Source organism: Rhamphochromis longiceps, linkage group LG23, assembly GCF_057381845.1.
Source record: "Rhamphochromis longiceps isolate RC_006_pf linkage group LG23, R_longiceps_female_GT1.1, whole genome shotgun sequence".
Classification (NCBI taxonomy): Eukaryota; Metazoa; Chordata; class Actinopteri; order Cichliformes; family Cichlidae; genus Rhamphochromis; species Rhamphochromis longiceps.
The window spans coordinates 21,574,963-21,595,427 of NC_140578.1; the positions used below are offsets into that span (position 1 = coordinate 21,574,963).

A 20,465-nucleotide genomic window follows, 5' to 3' on the forward strand; every position below is an offset into this window, starting at 1 on the left:
CTGACTGGTCTACATGGAATAAAAATATCATTTAAAAAATGTATGCAGTTATACCCGACTACACTCTAGCAATTCAACAGCTTCATTTACTGCAAAATTTAGACAATTTCTAGTAATAAATAAGCCATCCAAGGCTGAACACATCTGTTGCCTCTGACACGTTTTTGTAGGTGACTGCATACTCACAATATTGTTCTAGGAACCAGGTTTTTTGTGAATACACTTCAGTTTTGAGGGCTTTAACACTTTGTTTTTGTTCCTGTATGTTCCTGCCAATGATAAAGAAGTGAAGAGAAATGGAATTCCCATTAGTATTAGTGAATTTCTAGTAAAGATTATAACACAGTTTTTATGGTCATACAAAACAATTGAATAGCAAATCATGCTCCAAAATGTTGATATCATTTTAAAGAAGCATATTTAACTACGATATCTGACGGTCTGTTAACATACAGATAGCTAGCTAATCTTAAAATGACTCTTCAGTACAGAAATGAAGCCCAACAATCATGTTTTACAGTCCCGTGGTCTCAGCCTCAGATACTCAACAAATCAAACAAAGCTCATGTGAAAACAAGCAAACAAATGAACAAAATATGTTCTCCTTCATTTCTGTCAAACAAAGCTGTATGAAACGTTTCCAGCTGTTAGTATCATGGTTGCTAGGCAACCTGGGCAGCGTGATGGAGGCTAGACCGTCCCATTTCAGAAGCCTCGTACTTCCGGCCTTAGCGGTCTTTGAATACGCGGCCCTTGTGGACCGTTAAGGCTGCGTACTTTAAGCAGGCTGCAGACCCTGAATTGGGATACAGCCATTATGAATGGTGATGCTGTGGCAAACAATGCCTCTTCAGAACCCCTAAGAAGGGCCTGGGTTTTAAATCATCTGGTCAGCTGAGGACTCATTAGAGATGTTGGAGAGGAAGTCCTTTCACTTTTTAGCTAAATTTAAACATCTTTTGTCTAGATTACGCGTCGGTGACCTGAGAAGAATGCAGCAAGTTGGTTTTTTTTGCAGCAAGTTTATAATAGCAGGAATGCACTGACAGTTTTCTTGCTTAAAGAAGTTTCTGGAATTTATAGTACGATGATAGTATGATTTTTAGTCTATTTTATGATAAAAGAATAAAAGAATTAAACTGCTACATAAAGTTTAAGATTTTAATTACTATGAATTGTCAATATTATACATGTGGTATTTTTTCTACTTTCTACATTCATGTATTCACTGTCTGTTGTCAATCATGTTTTACACTGTGTAGTATTTCCTGGTAGGTGGCAGTAATGCGCCAACATTGTTTCTGCATTTGCATGTTGGTGATTTATTGCATGCACACAAACCTGTGCACTGTTTAAATCATGTTTCATGGAACTACATATTCGTAAGCCCTGGCATTTACTGAGCACCAGTCAGATATTTAACAAGGAAAAGATGACACTCAAGGGGAACTTTATACTCATTTCCAGCATACACGAGGGACGCCATTTTAAGGCTTAACTACTATTGGTGTGATGTAATCAGCAATGTTAAATCCCTCAACACAATCAGCAGTGATCTGATTGACAATAATCCCAAGTGAAAGTTGGATTTCCATCCATGCAATTGTGCTAAAAGCACCAGCGTTAAAGTGATGGAGGTCTTAAATCCAGATAAAACTTAAAAACTATGACCTTGATATCATTTTTAAATGCTTTTGATTTTATTTTATCGTTCCCACAGGTTTTTATCCAGAACATGTTATTGTTCTTGGAAAGTTTATTTTTCAAGCAAAGAGAGCTGGTTTTAGTTTCACTAAAAAGGGGGAAAAAAACAAACAAAAAAATGTCTTCTAATGCAAGGATTATCAAGATGTTCCTATCAAATATATCCAAGTGAACAGTTCCATCAAATAACCCTTAGCTCTAGGTACCATCCACATAATGGAGACTAGTAAAAGAATCACATTATAGGCAATTTCTAGGAGGTCAGATATTCCAGGAACCCCCAGGAACACTTTCAATACTATTTGAGTTTGGAATCCTATCAACTCCTGGGTCCCAAGGTGCCACAGATACTTCCAAGAGTCCTTAAAATGTTCCCAAGCAACAAGAGGCCATTTAGCGCCACCACACAACTCAGTGGAAAAATGTCAAGTGATGAGTCCCATGAGCCCCCAAATTGAACATCAAGATCTCTCAATCTAATTATTTTTATGCCTTTAACCCTATCAAGACCCCTCTAGCCCACTGTAATCGACTTAAGGATGTTATGACCATTGAAATCCCCTTAAACATACCAAACCTTACCAAGAACCCCAGATAAGACAGAACTTTGACATAAAAAAGCCCATGAAACTCACTAATGAACACTGAATGCATCAGAAATCCGTCGATGAACTCTAACTCATACACCCCTGGAACCACCCGCTGGACCTTTGGGACTCCATGACTTGTCTCAAAGCCTCTGTAACCTCTCTAAGTTCTCTGCAACCACTTTTTAGCAAGGAAAAAGCTTTAGAGTGACTCATGAGGAAACTCTCAAAAAAGAACCAAACAAGTATACACATTCTGTGATGTGTCCCCAGAGTTAATCCTTAACTCTACCTCATAAAAAAACCCTATCTGAGCCTCCATCTTGACTTATCTAAGAAACTCTGCAACCCTCTTGTAGTTTGTTACAATCCTTAAGGACCCCTAGATCTTTTCATTGTCATCAGTGGAAAAGATAATAACTCACTGCTTTTTTTCTTTCACTCAGAATGACACACTGCAGCTAAGCTTCTTTCTAATTGTAAAAAACACAAAAAGCTCCAGTTATTAGTGTCAAATAAAGCATCTTTCCTTTGCTCTGTGTTTGATTCAAAAGTGCTAACATTTTTGGCTTTTTCTCTTCTGTTGTACTCTTCGAGTGTAAATCAAAGTTAATGTTCAGTTCATGTGTTTCCCTTGCTGCAGTCTAGTTTGAAATAGGAAGCGTGTGGAAATTTACCTTCTGTTTTACTTCATGTTTAGAAAACTGCCACTTCCTCTGACAAAAATTTACAATGTCGCCATCAAGTACCTAGTTCCTCCTAAACAGTCATCTACCCCTCGAGTGTCAACATACCTTGGACTCAACTGCTGCTATCAGAATACCCATCCTCACAGCTCATGTTGGTAAGAGTGTCATTTCTTATCTGAATGTCAGGCTTCACCCCCCTCCACATTAAGACCAATGCTATGACCATAAACCAGACTTTAAAAATGATCATGTTCTATAACTGCTTTCTTCTGGAATCTGCCAAGAAAAATGTGATTTTTCCAGGACTAGTTAAGCGAATTTTCTCAATGCTTTTTTTTAGAGTTAACTTTCAATAGCATTTGATCCCAACAGGGGTTTATAAGGTTTCCAGTTGTCCCTTGTGCGCCTTAACTTGATTTCAGGGGACCACTAGGTTGTGTCTCAAAATGGTTAGAGCAAAGGGATCCTAAAATTGGGCAAGTGTTTCTGGAAATTCTTTGTTATTTATTAAACATAAATAATCAAATAAGCTGATTAGCTCCGAGCCCTTTATGTCAACTTCATTCTGATTTGACCTGCAGGTGGGTGGCAGTTCTGTGTGCTTAAAATGAACATTTAAGGATATCTACTTGCATTGACATGTAACAGACTCAAGAGTAGAAAATAAGTAGGTGCAACTGAGTATTTAAAGCAGTTTAAAGTCTGAGATTTTGCATCTTTGGTCATGTTTGGTCCTTAAACAAGGCCGAATAGGACTTCTTTACAGGATAAGATAAGATAAGATAAGATAAGATAAGATAAGATAAGATAAGATAACCTTTATTAGTCCCACACATGGGAAATTTGTTTTGTCACAGCAGGAAGTGGACAGTGCAAAAGTTATGAGGCAAAAATTAGAATACAATAAGAATAAATACAGTACACAACTGTACAGAATAGAATAAAATAAAATACTATATACAGTAGAATAAAATAAAATAAATATACAATAAGATAAAAATAGAATACAAATACAAATACTATATACAACTGAGTAAAAATACAACGATGACAGAAAGGATTATTGCACTTAGTATTATTGCATATGTATGGATGTGTGTGCTTGATCAGTTAAAGTCTTTATTATGGAGTCTGACAGCAGTGGGGAGGAAAGACCTGCGAAATCTCTCCGTCCCACACCGTGGGTGCCGCAGTCTCCCACTGAAGGAGCTGCTCAGTGCTGTCACAGTCTGCTGCATGGGGTGGGAGATGTTGTCCATCAGGGATGACAGCTTAGCCGTCGTTCTCCTGTCACTCACCACCTCCACTGGGTCCAGAGGGCATCCTAGAACAGAGCTGGCCCTTCGGATCACCGGATATAAACATATTTAGTCCAACTGCAATCAACCTGAAAGAAGTTATTTGGTGTTCTCGGTCAGAGCAATGTTTTAGCTGGAAGTGCAGAGTAATTGGGATAAAACCGATCTTATCATTGTATGGACCTTAGCTGTGGTCAACTGTTAGCTGGTACCTTGGACTGAAAGTGAAAGAAAACAATTGATAACAAAGTCCTTCACACCTTCTTAGGAAAATGAAATGATTTCTTTTTAACTGTGTTGGCTTAAGGGTTCATTATCACCTTTTTTTGTTCTCCATCTAATAATTGTTTTCTCAAACTTTGATTAAGAGTAACTGGAGGAATGATGGGAAGGAAACTGCCTCTGCAGAAAGGCCACTTCCTTATTAGTAGCCTGAGAAAGATTATAAAAGGAGTAATCAGTCACAGCAGTCTTCACTCTCCTCCGCCACCATTTCCTGTCTCCCTTTACATTGTCACACTAACACTCTCTTTCACACACTCCTTTCAGAAACAATTTTCATAATGGGGAACTTTATCGCCAACGAGGGACTTTCAGTCTTTGTTATTGTGAGTATATTTAATGATTTTCTCCTTTTGGCTTCTGGTATGACGTCTGTTCGTTTTTGTTGTTTTGTTTGGGTTTTTTTCATTCAAGCTGCATTGTCACCAGTGTCTCATTAATGTGTCATAAAATAGTTAAGGTATATAAATCAGTGACTAAACATGGAAAAACAAGCTTTTTCTTCAGAAAAATATGATTTTTCTTCTTATTGATTGAACCAAATAGGCTTTGGTTAAAACAGTTAAACATTTTTCCAAATATTTAGTTTTAATTGGTTAAGCTAAAAAAAAAAATGGCTGCTGCAGATCGTGGTAATAGATCTGAATTCTTTTCTGTGTCAAGGATAGAGTCATGAAACTGAATGAAGTATTCTTTGGCATCCATTCTAAATTTGAGCTGATGCCACAGTTTTGAGCCACGTTTTTAGTTGCACTTCGATTACAGTCTGACTTGTTTTCTGAACAAAGAGAAGTCATTTTCAGCAGGTAAAGAAAAATGTTCTCCAAGTTAAGCACTGAAAGTGTGCCATTGTTGTAGTGGGACTTAAACAAGTGCACTTAACTGATATTTGCACTCCTGGTGTGTTAATAAAGATGCTTTTATCTACCCTGAACTGTTGCTGTATTTGCAGCTGATTTAAACCTGAGTGTTTGGGTGCATTTTACAGCTGGTATGGCTGGGGATCAACGCCTTCCTGTTTGTCCATTTCTACATGGCCTTCCTGGTAGAGAGGTGGTATTACACCAGAGTCCTGCTTGGGGTGAGTCCGACCTGCAACTTCACTTCTGTTGCACAGACTTTCACTCCAAACTGAGTCGGTATTTGTAGATTTCTAGTTTTTATTTCTTCAGAGAATTTCCAAGCTGTTAAACACACAATTGCACCTATTTCAAAAGTTGTAGGCAAATATGAAAAAAAAAGAAAAAAAACAGGACTCTGCCTTTTTCATTTCCTCAAATTATAGCTACAGTAAAAGTTTAAAAGTTTCTAACATTACAACAAGAAAATTAAAGCAGACCCTGCAACCCCACCCACTACTCTTTTTAGTACACTGTAACTATGCAACAGAATAGAGAAGTGATACAGTGCAGAGCCACGGCAATAAGTTAAACAATCTTGCATTAAAAAGAAATAAATTTTTGCAGTTCTATGTTCTAAATTATGAATATTTTATTTTGTTTTATGTGATATTTGGGTTTTTTTTATATGTTAAGATAAACTCGATTCATGATACCTATCTATACATGCAAATGAATTAATAACGGTCTATTTTAACTCCAAGAATTGACCTTTGGAGTTGAGATCGCACAAATGTAAAAAAGGTAATAGTGCTACCATGTTCTTTTTAGAGAGAAGAGACTTTCTATTGGCAACGCTTCCAAACAAATCTAAACAATGAAAGCAGTAAGGGTGTACTTAGGTTTTGCACTGGACTGCATACAATCCTGTGAAAATGTTCCCTTTCTCATGACTGAATCTATCTGTAATGTATGGCCATTTTCTAGGCAGTAACAAGTATAATTATTATGTTATAACTTTAACCCAAATTAGCTGAACTGGTTAATACCCTGAAACGAGGAAGGGAATTTCCCTTCCTGGGGTTGGTTAAAGTTTCTGTTGTGGAAATGCCAAAATTTCCTGTACGCAAGAACAAAACCCATCAGTTTGTTAACACTTCCACAAATAATTGGTCCACATGGAAGATATCAGAGCCTCATATCTCCCATTCAAAATAACCACTGTGAGAGCTAACGATTATTCCCTCTCACCTGATCACGTTTATGGATGGGACTGGCTTACGGCGATGATTAACTCCTCATTTCATTCATTTTTAAATTACAAAGTTGCTATCAGAAATTGCACATGAACTATTAATGCTGCAACTTAATTAGTTTGTTGTCTGGCAGCCAACAAGAAAAAAAATTAACAGATTTGTAAAAGTGTGAGTGACGCACTAAATGTTTCTAATGTTTGAATGCTGGGAAGTTATTAATTGCCATTTGAAAAAGTTTTTACTGTGATAAGAAAAAAAATAATAATTATATTTTAAACGAAGTCCACAAAGAGTAAAGGTTAAATGCGGTTACTATAAAAAATGGCGTGATCAGATATAAAAATAGGGAAAACAGATTTAAGTAACTTAAACTATGTCATCTTTATACTTGTTTGTAGTCATTAATGTGCCTGTGAGGTATTATTGGATCTTTGTTGGACTTTGTAATAACGTTTTGTGTTTGAACAGTGCTATCAGCCTGCATCAAAGGCCATTTCTGTCGGGCTTTGCAAATATTTCTGATTATATCTTGTTCAAATAAAACTTGCAATTTAGGATTCTTACACCTGATACACACATATACACCCATGTTAAACACTCCTTATCTACATAGGCATTATTCGACAAGCAAACGTGCACACAGAGAAGGGAAGTAAGTTACAGCTGGCTTCATGACACACTGACTTTGGACCAGCAGCTGCACATCTGGCTTCAGGCCAGCAGAAGTGAAACATTGCATCTCGTACTTTCTGTTTTTCAAATTTTAATATGGAGAGATGAGGAACAGTATTCAGCGTGGCTGCATCCTGCTTCTTTAGAGAGACTGTTTTCCCAAAAGTGTTGAGAAACCTGTAAGCTCCAGAAAGAACCTCAGGAAAGCTTAAAAAAATTAATCATTTACACTGAAGGAAGGGCTCAGATGATGATTTGGGGATGAGGGACTGGGTTTGAGGTTAACAATACCATGTTGAGATGAAGTTAATTATTGATGTAAAACAGAGTGGTGAGAGCACACGTGTATTCTCACCAGCATTTACTGGCTCTGTAACTGCAGTACAATAACACTCTGATGGAAAAGATGAATAAATAAAGAAAGTGAGCCATCAGGGATTAGCTTCAGCTCATCAGGGCTCTTCTGGGGATTAGAGGATCTAGATAATATATGCATGCATGCATTGTGGTACCAATGACACGGTGTTAAATTAAAATGTGTGTCAATCTCTATGAAGTCTATGACTGCCAGTATTAAATGATAGAAATGACTCTAATGGAATTTTTCAAGCCATTTCCAACTGCTGTAGGGTGTAAAGTCCCGGATCGGTTCACAGCCCATCAGCCGTCCATAACCGTGCTCTAATTTGATTTATCTTGTTGTTTTGCCTGTTTTTAAATAAGAAAATAAAAAATTATATCCATTAGCCTTGTTTGCAATGATCTATTTAAGGTTTCAAGTGACACATTAAAAGGCATTCAGACTTCCACAAACCTCACTAAATAACTGCTGCTTGACATTTCCATTTACTGTCCAGTTCTAGTTCTTCTTTTTGCTTAACACCTGTCAGCAGTTAAGTTTCAGGTTTATATAAAACTCTTTTCACCTCCTACTGGTGAACTGTTATACGTGACTGGTGAGGGAAGTGAATTTGAAAACTTTTTATTGTAACACACCGTTTTTTTATACTCTCCACAGCAAGCTTTGCCCTGGGCCAGAGCTCCTGCTGCCTGCCTGAATTTCAACTGCATGCTCATCCTGCTGCCAGTCTGCAGAAACCTCCTCTCCTTCCTCCGCGGCACCATACAGGTATTCATTAAGGATAAATAACAGATAAATGAAAATCTGGCTTACCACAAAACGACAGTATATAGCATGTAATGTGTCCCATTATGTGGAAAAGACTTGATAGAAGTAATGAGGGTATAGGACCAGATTCTTCTGCAAACATTTGCTTACCGGCCACTTTATTACTTTATTAGGTTGAAATGTTTTCAGCTTGTGCAAAAGCACCTTATCCTACTAGAAGGAACCAATTCAATTCAATTTTATTTATATAGCGCCAAACAACAACAGTCACCTCAAAGCGCTTTATATTATAAGGTAGACCCTACAATAATACATACAGAGAAAAAACCCAACGATCAAATGACCCCCTATGAGCAAGCACCATTAGAAGTTAGATACACTGTGATCAGCAAAAATACCGTAGAGTACTGTAGAAGAGATGCTCTGCTACAAACTTTGGTAGTACCAAGTGGCTATTTGAGTCATTGTTTCTTTCATATCACCTCAGAGCATTACTGTCCTCTGACCTCTGGTGAACTGGTGAACTTAAATCACCTTGAGTCCACATTCTGATACTCAGTTTGAACTGAGGTCATCTTGACCAGCGGTCCCCAACCCTTTTTTGCGCCACGGACCAGTTTATGCCCAACAATATTTTCACGGACCGGCCTTTAAGGTGTCGCGGATAAATACAACAAAATAAAACCAATACCGGTACCGAAAAAAAGAAGATTTATTCATAACACATGTGAAAAGACCCAGGAAAACCGAGTAAACGATAAAAACGATAACAAAATAACGCTGAAAACCGATAAAAACCCTGAAAACCATGCATTTCACACCTGAGCCTCAACTCTCGCAGCCCGGTACCAAACGACTCACGGACTTGTACCGGTCCGAGGCCCGGGGGTTGGGGACCACTGATCTTGACCATTGATGCATGTTTAAATGTACTGGGTTTCTGCCATGTGATTGGCTGATTAGTAGATGTTGTTAACCAATAGTTGAACAGGTGTACCATACTTATTAATGCTGTAGTGGTGTATTTGCTTGTGCTTTAATATTCATCGCTTATTAATTTATTTTTGTGTGTTTCTCGTTTAAATTCAGTGCTGCAGCCGCACAGCAGCTCGCCAACTAGATCGAAACCTAACTTTTCACAAACTGGTGGCTTACATGATTGCCTTCCATACAGGTAATTTTTCTTTTTTCTTAACATGTTAAAGGGGTTGGAGCAATCATTACCCCATAACTAATGATAGCAATGATTTAAAGCATATTAAAGTTTTAAGATAGATTTTTTGACATAGCTTGAGGTTGATAAACTGACTAAACTGGTCAGTGGAATATACAGATGAGTTTGTGAGTTTGTATATCCCACTGAGTAATGATTAATAATAAACCTGCATCTAACTTTAACTTATGACCATTTAATGAGTAGTTATGCAGTAATGTCTGCCCAAACAGAACTGTATACATTTTGGAGAAAAGCACTGAATATTTATAGTGATATTTTTCCTTTTTCTCTGTTTCTTGTAGCTGTGCACATTATTGCACATCTGTTTAACTTTGAGTTTTTTATGGACGCCCAGCTCAATCGCAACACCAGCCTTCTGACCTTTGTTCTGTCAGAAATTGGTAATGGGGACAACGCCTCCTTCCTCAACCCCATCAGAACAAATGAGACGGTGAGTTGTTGCCATTGCCAGGCTGCCCTCATTTTTTCCTTTTTAGTACAAAAATAATGGTGAGATTAGTCATATGAGCTGAGTTTTCTTGTATTGCAATGATGTCTTGAAATCTCTGCAACTTCTTACTAAATTTTGTATTGAGTAGTATTACTTCATCTGGCAAACTTCCCTTTTTCTTAAAAAAACCTCAAGATCAGTTGTGAAATTTCATCTTTAATGATACTGTTTCTCAAATACAATTGTTCATAAGCCAAAACAGAAACTTTTGACAATTGATATAAGCAAAAAAACAAAAAGAACATAAACCTCATTCTTTCAGACAAAGAAAGATTGAGGTTCCGAAAAAGACAAAACATGCACATGAAAATATTTTAAAATGTGGTACCGCCCACAACGAAGGGTGTAATTCCCCCATGAAGGACCGTTCTTCCTTACCAACATACAAGAAAAAGTAAATACCATCAAAACTTGCAGGTCTTTCTTTTCTTTAACAATCACTGTTCAAACATAACTTTCAAAAGGAGTGTACAAGAAAGAAGTGTTTACTTTCCTGTAAATTACCTGGAAGGTAGGCAAGGTTAAGCAACTCCATAACAGCCCAAGCCCAAAAAGTACAGTGTACTTACAGTACAAAATGGGGAAATGTTTTTTTTGTTTAGTTTTTCTGCAAAATTACCAATACATTTTAATTACTGCTTAAAAACGTCTTCTTACTGTAAAATAGCACAATTGTCCAAACTCCCACAGAAAGACAATCTAGAAGTAAAACAAAAGTGATCATATTTGGTGCACATGATGAAGAGTGGTCAGAGGTCAGAGACATGGTGCCTTCACAGTGATCCAAGAATTGCAAAAGGGTAGCACGGTGGTTTGGCAAGCACTTTTGCCTCACAGCAACCACGTTCCTGGTTCAAATCCTGACTTGGGCCTTTCTGTGTGGAGTAAACATGTTTGACTTCCTCAGATGTACATAAGATTTGGTGATTTTAACTTGACCATCGATGCTAATTGGGGTTAGCTAAGTGCTAACCTATTTTAATTGACCAACATTCCAGCTGACTCTTTAGAGACTTTTAGGCTTTCCATTTCATTTTATAAATTCCGCTTTCCAACATTTCTAACATTTGTTTCCTTCTTGTTACCTTGTGTTAGACAATCAACCTCTGTGATATAGGGAAGTATGACAAAACAGCCATTTAGTAAATGAGGGAAGTTAGTCAACAAACATGAGGTGTGTCATTACAACTGAAGCAACTGAAAAACTGAGGCGATGACTTGGGACTTCATCCCACTCTAGATTAATCATCTGTTTGGCCTTTTTAAAGAGAAAATCTTCTCAAAATGTCATCTGTAAACTGCATTTACAGAATCCTACCATTGTCATGTTCACCACCGTCGCTGGGCTGACAGGTGTGGCCATCACATTAGCACTCATCCTCATCATCACTTCATCTATGGAGGTCATCCGCAGGTCATACTTTGAGGTGTTCTGGTACACGCATCATCTCTTCATCATCTTCTTCATTGGACTGGTGTTTCACGGCTATGCGTAAGATAGCACAAAATTTCAACCATAAAAGGACTGCCATTAGTTGTCTTTTTCTGACCTGAAACACTTAGCCACACGTAATTCCTCTTAGAGTATTTTGCCCTCAATGAGCTTATTACAAATGATTTACTTGGTTTCTGTCTTGACCAGACTGGATCTAGCCACAACTTTATGTTTCTATCCTTAATGTTAGTGCACTTGTTGGAGCCAGAAGTGATATATACCAACGGTATATACTGCTATACCATTGGGCAATGTAACATAGGAGTCTATGTGAACTGGCTCCCTTCTGACTCCCAGCCTCAAGTGAACTGCAGTTTTGTCACATAATTTTTCAGGACTAGCGGTTTGATTTGGACATTTGGGCTTGATCTTGGTCTTTAACTCATACGCATGTTATACTGATCACAGTTTTAACTAATAGTCAATACTATTTGATTCTTGAACTGTCATTACTCTGACTTGGTCTTGAATCAGTCTCTAAACTGGTAAAATTTGTACTTACCTGTGATTGAGCTTTATAAATCATACACTTAGTTTTAAGGATTTACAAATTTACTGTGTGAACAAAAATATTGGGCCATGCCGCTTAGTCTGTGAATTCAGCTCTTTCATACAGTCCCATGACCACGGATTCAACCAACCACAAACTCAACCATCAAGCCATGCAGTCTGTCTTTTCAAACGCTATTTCAGAAATGTTTGATTTTACAAATCTCGCTGAAATCACTGGGAGCCCCATGGCATTGCTTTCCATAGTCATGCAGCTCCTGTAGGTGTAATGTGCAGCTGGCCCAGTAATTTTGTCTACATAGTTTATAATAATATAATTTCCATTAAATTAATTTAGTTAAACTAAATTCCCAGGTCTCTCTTCAAATAATCATTGATACACATGTTTAAGTGCTCATCTTTTCTCTGTGTGTGTCTGATTGTAGGCGTATTGTGCGAGGACAGACGGTGGCCAGCCTGGACACAAATAAACCTCAAAACTGCTCCGACAAGTTTGAAGACTGGGGTAAAAATGCCTCCAACTGTGCTGTCCCAGAATTTGCTGGAAACCCACCTGGGGTTAGCTTCGAATTTCTAAACTTCTTACCAGCCCAAACACTCAGCAAGTTGCATCTCTTCTCAGGCTTTTAAGAAAAGTACTTCATCCAATATTTTCCCCTTCTTCAGACATGGAAGTGGGTGTTGGGTCCCATGATCCTGTATGTGTGTGAGAGGATCGTCCGCATCTACCGATCCCATCAAAAAGTGGTCATTACTAAGGTCGGTCCTGCCTCAGTTACACTGGTATACATTTTTTAGGAGCTCCACCAAGCTTGTTTCAACTAAATATCTGAAGAAAAATGATTAAAAAATGCATGTCTTTCAAAAAAGGTTGACTTTTAGCTGCATTATTACACTAATACTACAACTGCAGATTACACTTAACACAGCAGGTAACAACACAAAGGATTTTAGAGTTGTGCCATGGAAATTATTACTACTTGAAACTGTATTTACTTTCAATAGCTACTATGTGGTCAAAAAGGCTGAATAAATAACTGTAATTATAATTCTATTGTCCCTGTACCTGGTCTTCAGGTGGTTATGCACCCTTCCAAGACACTGGAACTACAGATGAAGAGGAAAGGCTTCAGTATGGAGGTGGGACAGTACGTCTTCATTCAGTGTCCATCTGTCTCCAGGCTAGAGTGGCACCCCTTCACTTTGACCTCAGCCCCTGAGGAGGACTACTTCAGTGCTCACATCCGTATTGTCGGGGACTGGACTCAGGCGCTGTACGAGGCCTGTGGAGGGGACAAAAATGAGCCTCAGGAGGCCTGGAAACTGCCCAAGTAGGAAAGATTGACAACAGAGGAAAATTGTGCTTTAAATTGCTTGTGATTACAGTTGATTGCTGCCTGTCCAGTGCGCCTTTGAAAAGTTGGCAGGAGGGGTTTCATTTACAGCCCTGAGAGGTTTATTGTGTATGTCTGTTTCTCTTCCCTCACATAAGAAATGAGTAGAGGGGCACAAACAGTAAAAATCATACAATATTAAGAATACCATCTTTTCACAGTGGTCCTGCTGTGCAAATTTGAGCACTAATTCTTTTCTATAGACCAGACAATGAAAGAAGGAGGCCTTTATTTTGAGCTGCTGCCTCGAATCACCTTAAGGCCAGTGTACTGTTTGCTTGGATAGACCTTGAATGGACTTGCTAGACAACAGCACAGTGACCAAGTCTTCAATTATCCCTTAATAATCCTGAAATTATGTCATTATTTAAGTTGCTTGAAGGCAAAACAAACAAATAGCTGTTCTAGATGACAACAAAAAGAAGCTAATATTTAAAAAAAATATACACATTATATAACTGGCCTTAGATTTTTTTCTAGAATTTGCCAAAGCAGATGCAAAAAAATGGCAGTTAGCTTGAGACTGAAGTCATGTATGCAGCCTTCATTCAAAATGGCAATGCACCATGCCTCTTTGCATGTCTGCTGGAGGTTGTGCAGACTTCAGCCACTTTTGGAGGCATAGCATGGCAACATCGCAAATATTTCTCCGTCCAAAGGAAGACAATATGTTATATGTCTTTTTTCAGCAGTTTAACGTCCACAGTTTTCAAGATATCTTTTTCAAGCATTTGACCTTATCTTTATTGTTAGCACCAAAGGTCAAAGCTGACCTTGAAAAAAATCTTTCAAAAAAACATATTGATTAATATGTCATATGAAAGGGCAGAGCTGCACAATACATTTTGAATTTTTTGGATACAACTTCCTAAAAAGACACCATAACAATCTGACATTATCACGTTGTAATAAAAAGGTGATAAAACAAGTTTTAGTACAGCCCTTTAACATCAAGAGGAGGCTCTCATGCTCATGCTCTGTATAGTTCCTTGTGTAAATCTCAGTATAATGTTGGTTACTCAAGCCATTTCTAGTTCCACAAATTTGTAACTTAAGCTTAATTAATTTGCCATAACACAGACAAATAAGAGAATAAACAAAGAAAAACTCACTATGCACTACAGTCACTTAAGTAAAATCATTATTGTAATTAAAATGTTCAATTTTTAGATCTTGTGATGTACATCATGAATTATTGGGCCATCACAATTATCTTGTTAAAAACAACTAAATAAATAAATAATGGAATCTCTTATAATCTTAACAGGGTCAAAACATTTAGCAAAAAAACATCAGAGAAGAAGATCATGTGTTCATATATTCAACATAATAAAGATTTTCTGGAAATTAGCATTAACCTAATAAATCTAATGAAGTACTAGGAACTTGTACGTCCAATACGTGAGTGCTTAATTTTACACACAAACATAAATGTGAACAGTGACAGTGACTAAACATACAGTAGCATTACCAAGTAAGTAGCATTGTCTCTCTGAGGGACAAAAAATATCTTAATTGCTCACATTTTAGCAACAGTTGCACATTGGAAATGTCAGATTTAGTTAGTGGTGGGTAAAGCCACAGAGCCCATGGGTCTTTAGTTAGGGTGTGGGGCTAAAAGTCCCAATACATCCACATGTTAAGCAAGTTAGCAAGTTAATCTTTGAGATAAATACACATAATCAAAGTTTTATTGGGTAAATAAAGCTTGACTTGAAAGCACAGAGCAGAGTAAAAACAGGATATAAGATTATTTTGTGTATATTTTGTTGTCAGGGTGGCCATAGATGGCCCGTTTGGTACCGCCAGTGAAGACGTGTTTGGTTATGAGGTGGTCATGCTGGTGGGTGCAGGAATTGGAGTGACTCCCTTTGCCTCCATCCTCAAATCTGTGTGGTACAAACGCATCCAGAACAACCAAGATGTCTTTACCAAAAAGGTGAGCGAGAACTTTAAATTAAAAAAAATGTGTTTAAATAAAACTAACCATATCACATAAGCCCCACATGAAGCGTTCATAATGAAACAAAAATAAAAATTATTATCTACAACATCTGTCTGGAAGAAATGCTAGATGCTACATATACATTTTGCTGTGAAACTATTTACTGAAGGCTTTGAGTTAAAAAGTGTGAAATAAGAGTGTTTGAAATGAACCAAAAAATAAATGATAAATGTAAGTAAGTCTGAATGTCAGGTTAATAAACTGTTTGCCAGATCTACTTCTACTGGCTCTGTCCGGAGACCCAAGCCTTCGAGTGGTTTGCAGACCTGTTGCAGTCCCTGGAGGGCCAGATGACGGAGAAGAACATGATGGGCTTCCTCAGCTACAACATCTACCTCACCCGCTGGAAGGAGCAGGAGGTATGAAGGCACTGATATAAATTTTTATTTCTGTGGGCTGAACTGACAACAAATACCATTTTTTGTGATTGAAGAAATCTTCTTATGTTATGGTTTAATGCATGTGGTTCTTAAATTAAGCAAAAAGTCATAAAAAGAAAAAAAGTGACATCCATCTGTCATTTCCTTTAACAGGCGGCTCATTTCCGTGTTCACCATGAGGCAGAAAATGATCCGATCACCGGACTGAAGCAGAAGACCTTTTACGGGAAACCTAACTGGGACAATGAGTTTACCAATATTACTTCGCAGCACCCTCGGTGAGCCTCTTTAACGTTATTATCTCTCCATAAGCAAACACAGTCCATGATCTCATCTACTCAAGAACTGCTGTTACCTCTTCACTACATAATGACTGAAAATGTAGTTATCTTATCTTATCTTATCTTATCTTATTAAACTCATCTCTGGTAAACTGAGAGAAGTGGTCAGCACATCATACCAATCTCAGTTATAAAAGAATGAAATGGGTCAGCATATTTTCTTCCACTTTGCCTAATTTTAGGCAGCTTTAAAACTGAGTAGATTTACTCAAGTATTTTATTTAGTAGAGATTTTTGTAATTTTATTTGAGAATATTAATATCATGCTGTGTCGTACATTAGGTCCATTACAGCTCAGAGTGAAATATCATATACAGTTACGTAAAAAGTCAAGGTTTTCTGATGCAGTAAATAACAAATATATAACTGCTTGCATATTGCTAAATACTCAAAGACATAAACAGGAGAGTCTTCATTTTGTAGAGCACCCTTTAATACTGATAAGACATTAATTGGTTAGTCAACGAACTTTACAATTCCTGCATACCTGTATGATACAGTTCGGTACATCAAAGGAAAAAGTTTCTCAAAACAATAAAATATCAGTCCGGCACACTGTATACGTTACCAATAATGTATTAAGGTAAAACGATTTAGTCAGACTGACCTTCAGCATGTACAAGTTATATTTTGTGATAATATAAACTTTATAAATTTTGTTTCTCCTTGTAATTGTGTAAACTATTTTATTAGCAGTATCTCCCAAGTTGGTGCCACTTTTCGTTACTTTAAAGGTCATTTCATACTGTTTTTAAAGTTTTACCAATAACAAATTAGGTAAATAAGAAAACACTCAGTGTATTAATCCAGTATGGATTTTTATCTTTCTTTATCCATCTGTATTTTATCTTTAGTTGCAGGCCTGTACAAACTTACTGCCACATTCTGCGCCTAACATTTATTTATTTTTTTCATCCATTTCCTGTTTCTTGAAATTTTAATGCTGGTATGTGTAGTACCTCTATTTAAATGGGGTCCCTGGGATCTTTTTATAACACTGGATTTAACTGCCTGTAGGAAATAGTAAGTATTTAAAGCACAGACTTACAAATACACAAATTCAGTTATTCTGTGAGAACTTTTGAATTGTTTGCAAAACAGCAAAATGCAGGTGAAGTTTTGCTGCTAATTCATTGCCTTTTGATTCTTTCTGAAGCTATTAAAGTGTGACCACTGAGTGGAATACAGCCATGACTGTTGCTCTGATGAATGCTATAAATACCAATATCTATAATCAAAGTGTTGGGGTGTTTTGTGCCTGCAGATCTAAAGTTGGTGTGTTCCTGTGTGGTCCGCCTCAGCTGGCGACATCTCTGGAGAAACAGTGTATGTCTCATTCAGCTGCTGATGTCAAGTTCATCTTCAATAAAGAAAATTTCTAGGAAAACAAAGAAAATCAGAAACAGCAGCTAGATCATGATAAAAAAAAGGGGGAACTTTCCAAGTAGCTGCTTGATTATAAGTTATCAAGTTTCCTCTGAAAAAAGAACAAATTTACATTTGGAACAAGTGGCAGCTCATCGGTGACGGGAACAAGCTTCTCATCACGTCTTCACCGCAGACTTCTGCAAAGATACAGTTGTTACTCAAAATAAACCCTGTGGCGTTGTCTAGGTTACTGTCTTCTCCTTTTTTGTTCCATCAACATGTGAAACCGCCACTTTCAGAATGTTTTCTCTCGTCTTTTTTTTTTTTTTTTTTTTTTGTTTCCACCTCATTGATTTTCCTTTGTGCCAGAAGTGGATTCATCTTCTTAAAAGGCGGTTTCAATTCCCTAACAGTATGAGGGAAGAGGTGGAGGCCTTTAAAGCTTTGGCTGCTGCAAACGTTCTCCATGGACCGAACAAGCTCCAGGATGCTTTATGCTTTTGTGCTGCCGTGTTTTTTCTATGAGAGCAGAAATGTGGCAAAGACTTTTATGGCTAGAAATGTTTTGTTTAGCTTGTTTTGATTAAAAAAAAAAAATGGACCAACCAGAAGCAATCTTCTACTGTGTGATTATTTCCTGATTTCTCTAAAAAAGTTGAATAGCTGTTTGATCCAATCCAAGAACAGGAAGGAGCAGAAGGCTACCTGCTGGAGTGCTTTCTGGAGAAGGGTCTGTCTGTTTCAGAGGTCTGGGTGGTGTTGCTATAAGAAAAGGAGAGCTGTGGCATAAATCTGGGTTATATGCATGGTTGGATTTACTAATAGAGGCTCTGTCACCTAAAGTTCATTTTACCATGTGAGACTGCTTGTTGTCAAATAATCAACCACAAAGGTAAACACATTTAAAATTGCTCTCAATCCTTTAATGAAAAAACTCAAACTCAATCTCTTGACGATAGTCAAAAAGATCCTCAAAGGAGACGAGAAAGTAGTTCCACCTTTTTATTTTCATATTTAGCTGATTACAGTGTTCAAAACTCTTAAAAGGTATATTTCATGATAATTATTATACATTTTGGTTATTGCTGTTCTTTTTGTCATTCTTTTCAGACATCAGATGTCTATATTGTTGTCATACTGTAAGTCAGGGGCATCAAACGTAAGCCTGGACAGCTTTAGTGGATAGATGTTGAACTTTAACAGCATTTTCATAAGTTCTGTAGTTTTTCCTACTGATAATGACTCCCACCACTCATTGCCATCCATACTATCCCAAAGTACAAAGACATTTTCTTTGAATGAATTTTCTACACGTTTATCACGTTTTTACTGGTTCAGCCCACTTCACATCAAAGTGGGATGTGTGTGGCCCATGCAGTAAAATTACTATAACATCCCTGCTGTAATTATTTTGGATTCACTGCTTTTTTCTTTTTAAACAGTAAATGAAAAAACTTTTGGAATCTGCTGAAAATATTTCTTAACTCATAATGTCTAATAAAAACTAAACTAAATTTAAACTTCCTGACTTTTCACTGCATTCCTGACAAATGACCGCTTCAATTTGTTCAAACTTCGCTGAAGGACACTTGTGAATATGCTCTTTTGTTGCTTTTTTAATAGAGAATGAATTGTTCTTCTTTTCATGTTGCAGGAAAAAAAACACACCTTTGATTCTGTTTCTGCAGGAGAATGCAGTGCTTTGACTGCGAGGTCTTCCTTTCCAAATGGTTTCATCATTGTGTGAAAGATTTTAATCAACAACGTGTTGGTATTTAAATAATGAATACATTTTCTCCAGAGCCTCTAAAGCTAAACGTACAGCATGAACTGTTTAATGAAGTAAAGACATTTTAAAATGTTACATGGACGAAAAACTCAATTTAAAGAAAACTTCTGAGGTCTTGGTTACTAGTTGTCAAGCTTCAAGACTTTAAAGGTTTCTCATTTTTACAGTTTCAGTTTATTAAACCAACTGATAAAGTCAAATTAAGTTGCACTAATTTGTACAATTTAATAATGGAAAACGTAAACATCCGTATTGCTGCTAACTTTTTGCAGTATGATCTCAGTTTAATTATTGGGTTAACAGTAGTTTAGTGCTTCTGCAACAGTAACCAGCACGTCTGAGGAGGACAGGGAGGAAGGAGCCATGCAAAAAAAGGTCATTCACCAGCTTGTGCAGCTAGTTTTCAAAGCGCAGCCCTACTCGAAAATCGTGAAACTAATGGCAATGCGTTGAAGACACAGTTCTCTCACAGTCAGCTGTCCTACTGTGTGGTGAGTTACTCGATCCACGTCTGCACCGAGGGAAAAAGTCTCTGTGTTTGTTTCCCGCTTTGCTTCTGCAATCTAAGAAAGATATTTTCCACTTTTATAACTGCGGTTATACTTCTCTGTGAGTGTACTATGCATCCAGTTTTGATTCTGCATAGCGTGCATGAGTGCAAGTGCTCTAAAAAAGAACAAGAAAACACATATTATTAATGTAATAACAAAAAAAATGCCCTCCGGTCAATGTTGGCAACCCATCTAGTTAATATGGCCACACTGTCCACAATGCCCAGCACCCTCATAGAGTCTCATTCTGACAGTCTGGTTAGAAACATGCACATGAGGCACAAACACTGCTGGGTTCATGCTCTTCTACAGCCCTGTTCAGCTCTCGTTGCATAACAGCTCATTTCCTGGTATCTCCTCCACACATGAGGGTTTGCTGGAACATGGGCATCCTTCCTGTGATGTTGAGCATGGTTGTGCCATCCTGTTGGAGCTGGACTATCTGTGCA

General features: G+C 37.5%; 1 protein-coding gene across 1 annotated transcript; it reads left to right on the forward strand.

The window, feature by feature from the left end:
- Nucleotides 1-4,730: 4,730 nt before the first annotated feature.
- cybb (cytochrome b-245, beta polypeptide (chronic granulomatous disease)) lies at nucleotides 4,731-19,183 on the forward strand. The gene is made up of 13 exons (XM_085398457.1): nucleotides 4,731-4,886; nucleotides 5,549-5,641; nucleotides 8,346-8,456; nucleotides 9,546-9,630; nucleotides 9,975-10,123; nucleotides 11,494-11,675; nucleotides 12,614-12,746; nucleotides 12,855-12,947; nucleotides 13,266-13,519; nucleotides 15,359-15,521; nucleotides 15,800-15,946; nucleotides 16,121-16,245; nucleotides 17,573-19,183. Exons 1-13 carry the CDS (start codon nucleotides 4,842-4,844, stop codon nucleotides 17,688-17,690), a joined length of 1,698 nt encoding a protein of 565 aa, XP_085254583.1. The 5' UTR covers nucleotides 4,731-4,841; the 3' UTR covers nucleotides 17,691-19,183.
- Nucleotides 19,184-20,465: the final 1,282 nt, after the last annotated feature.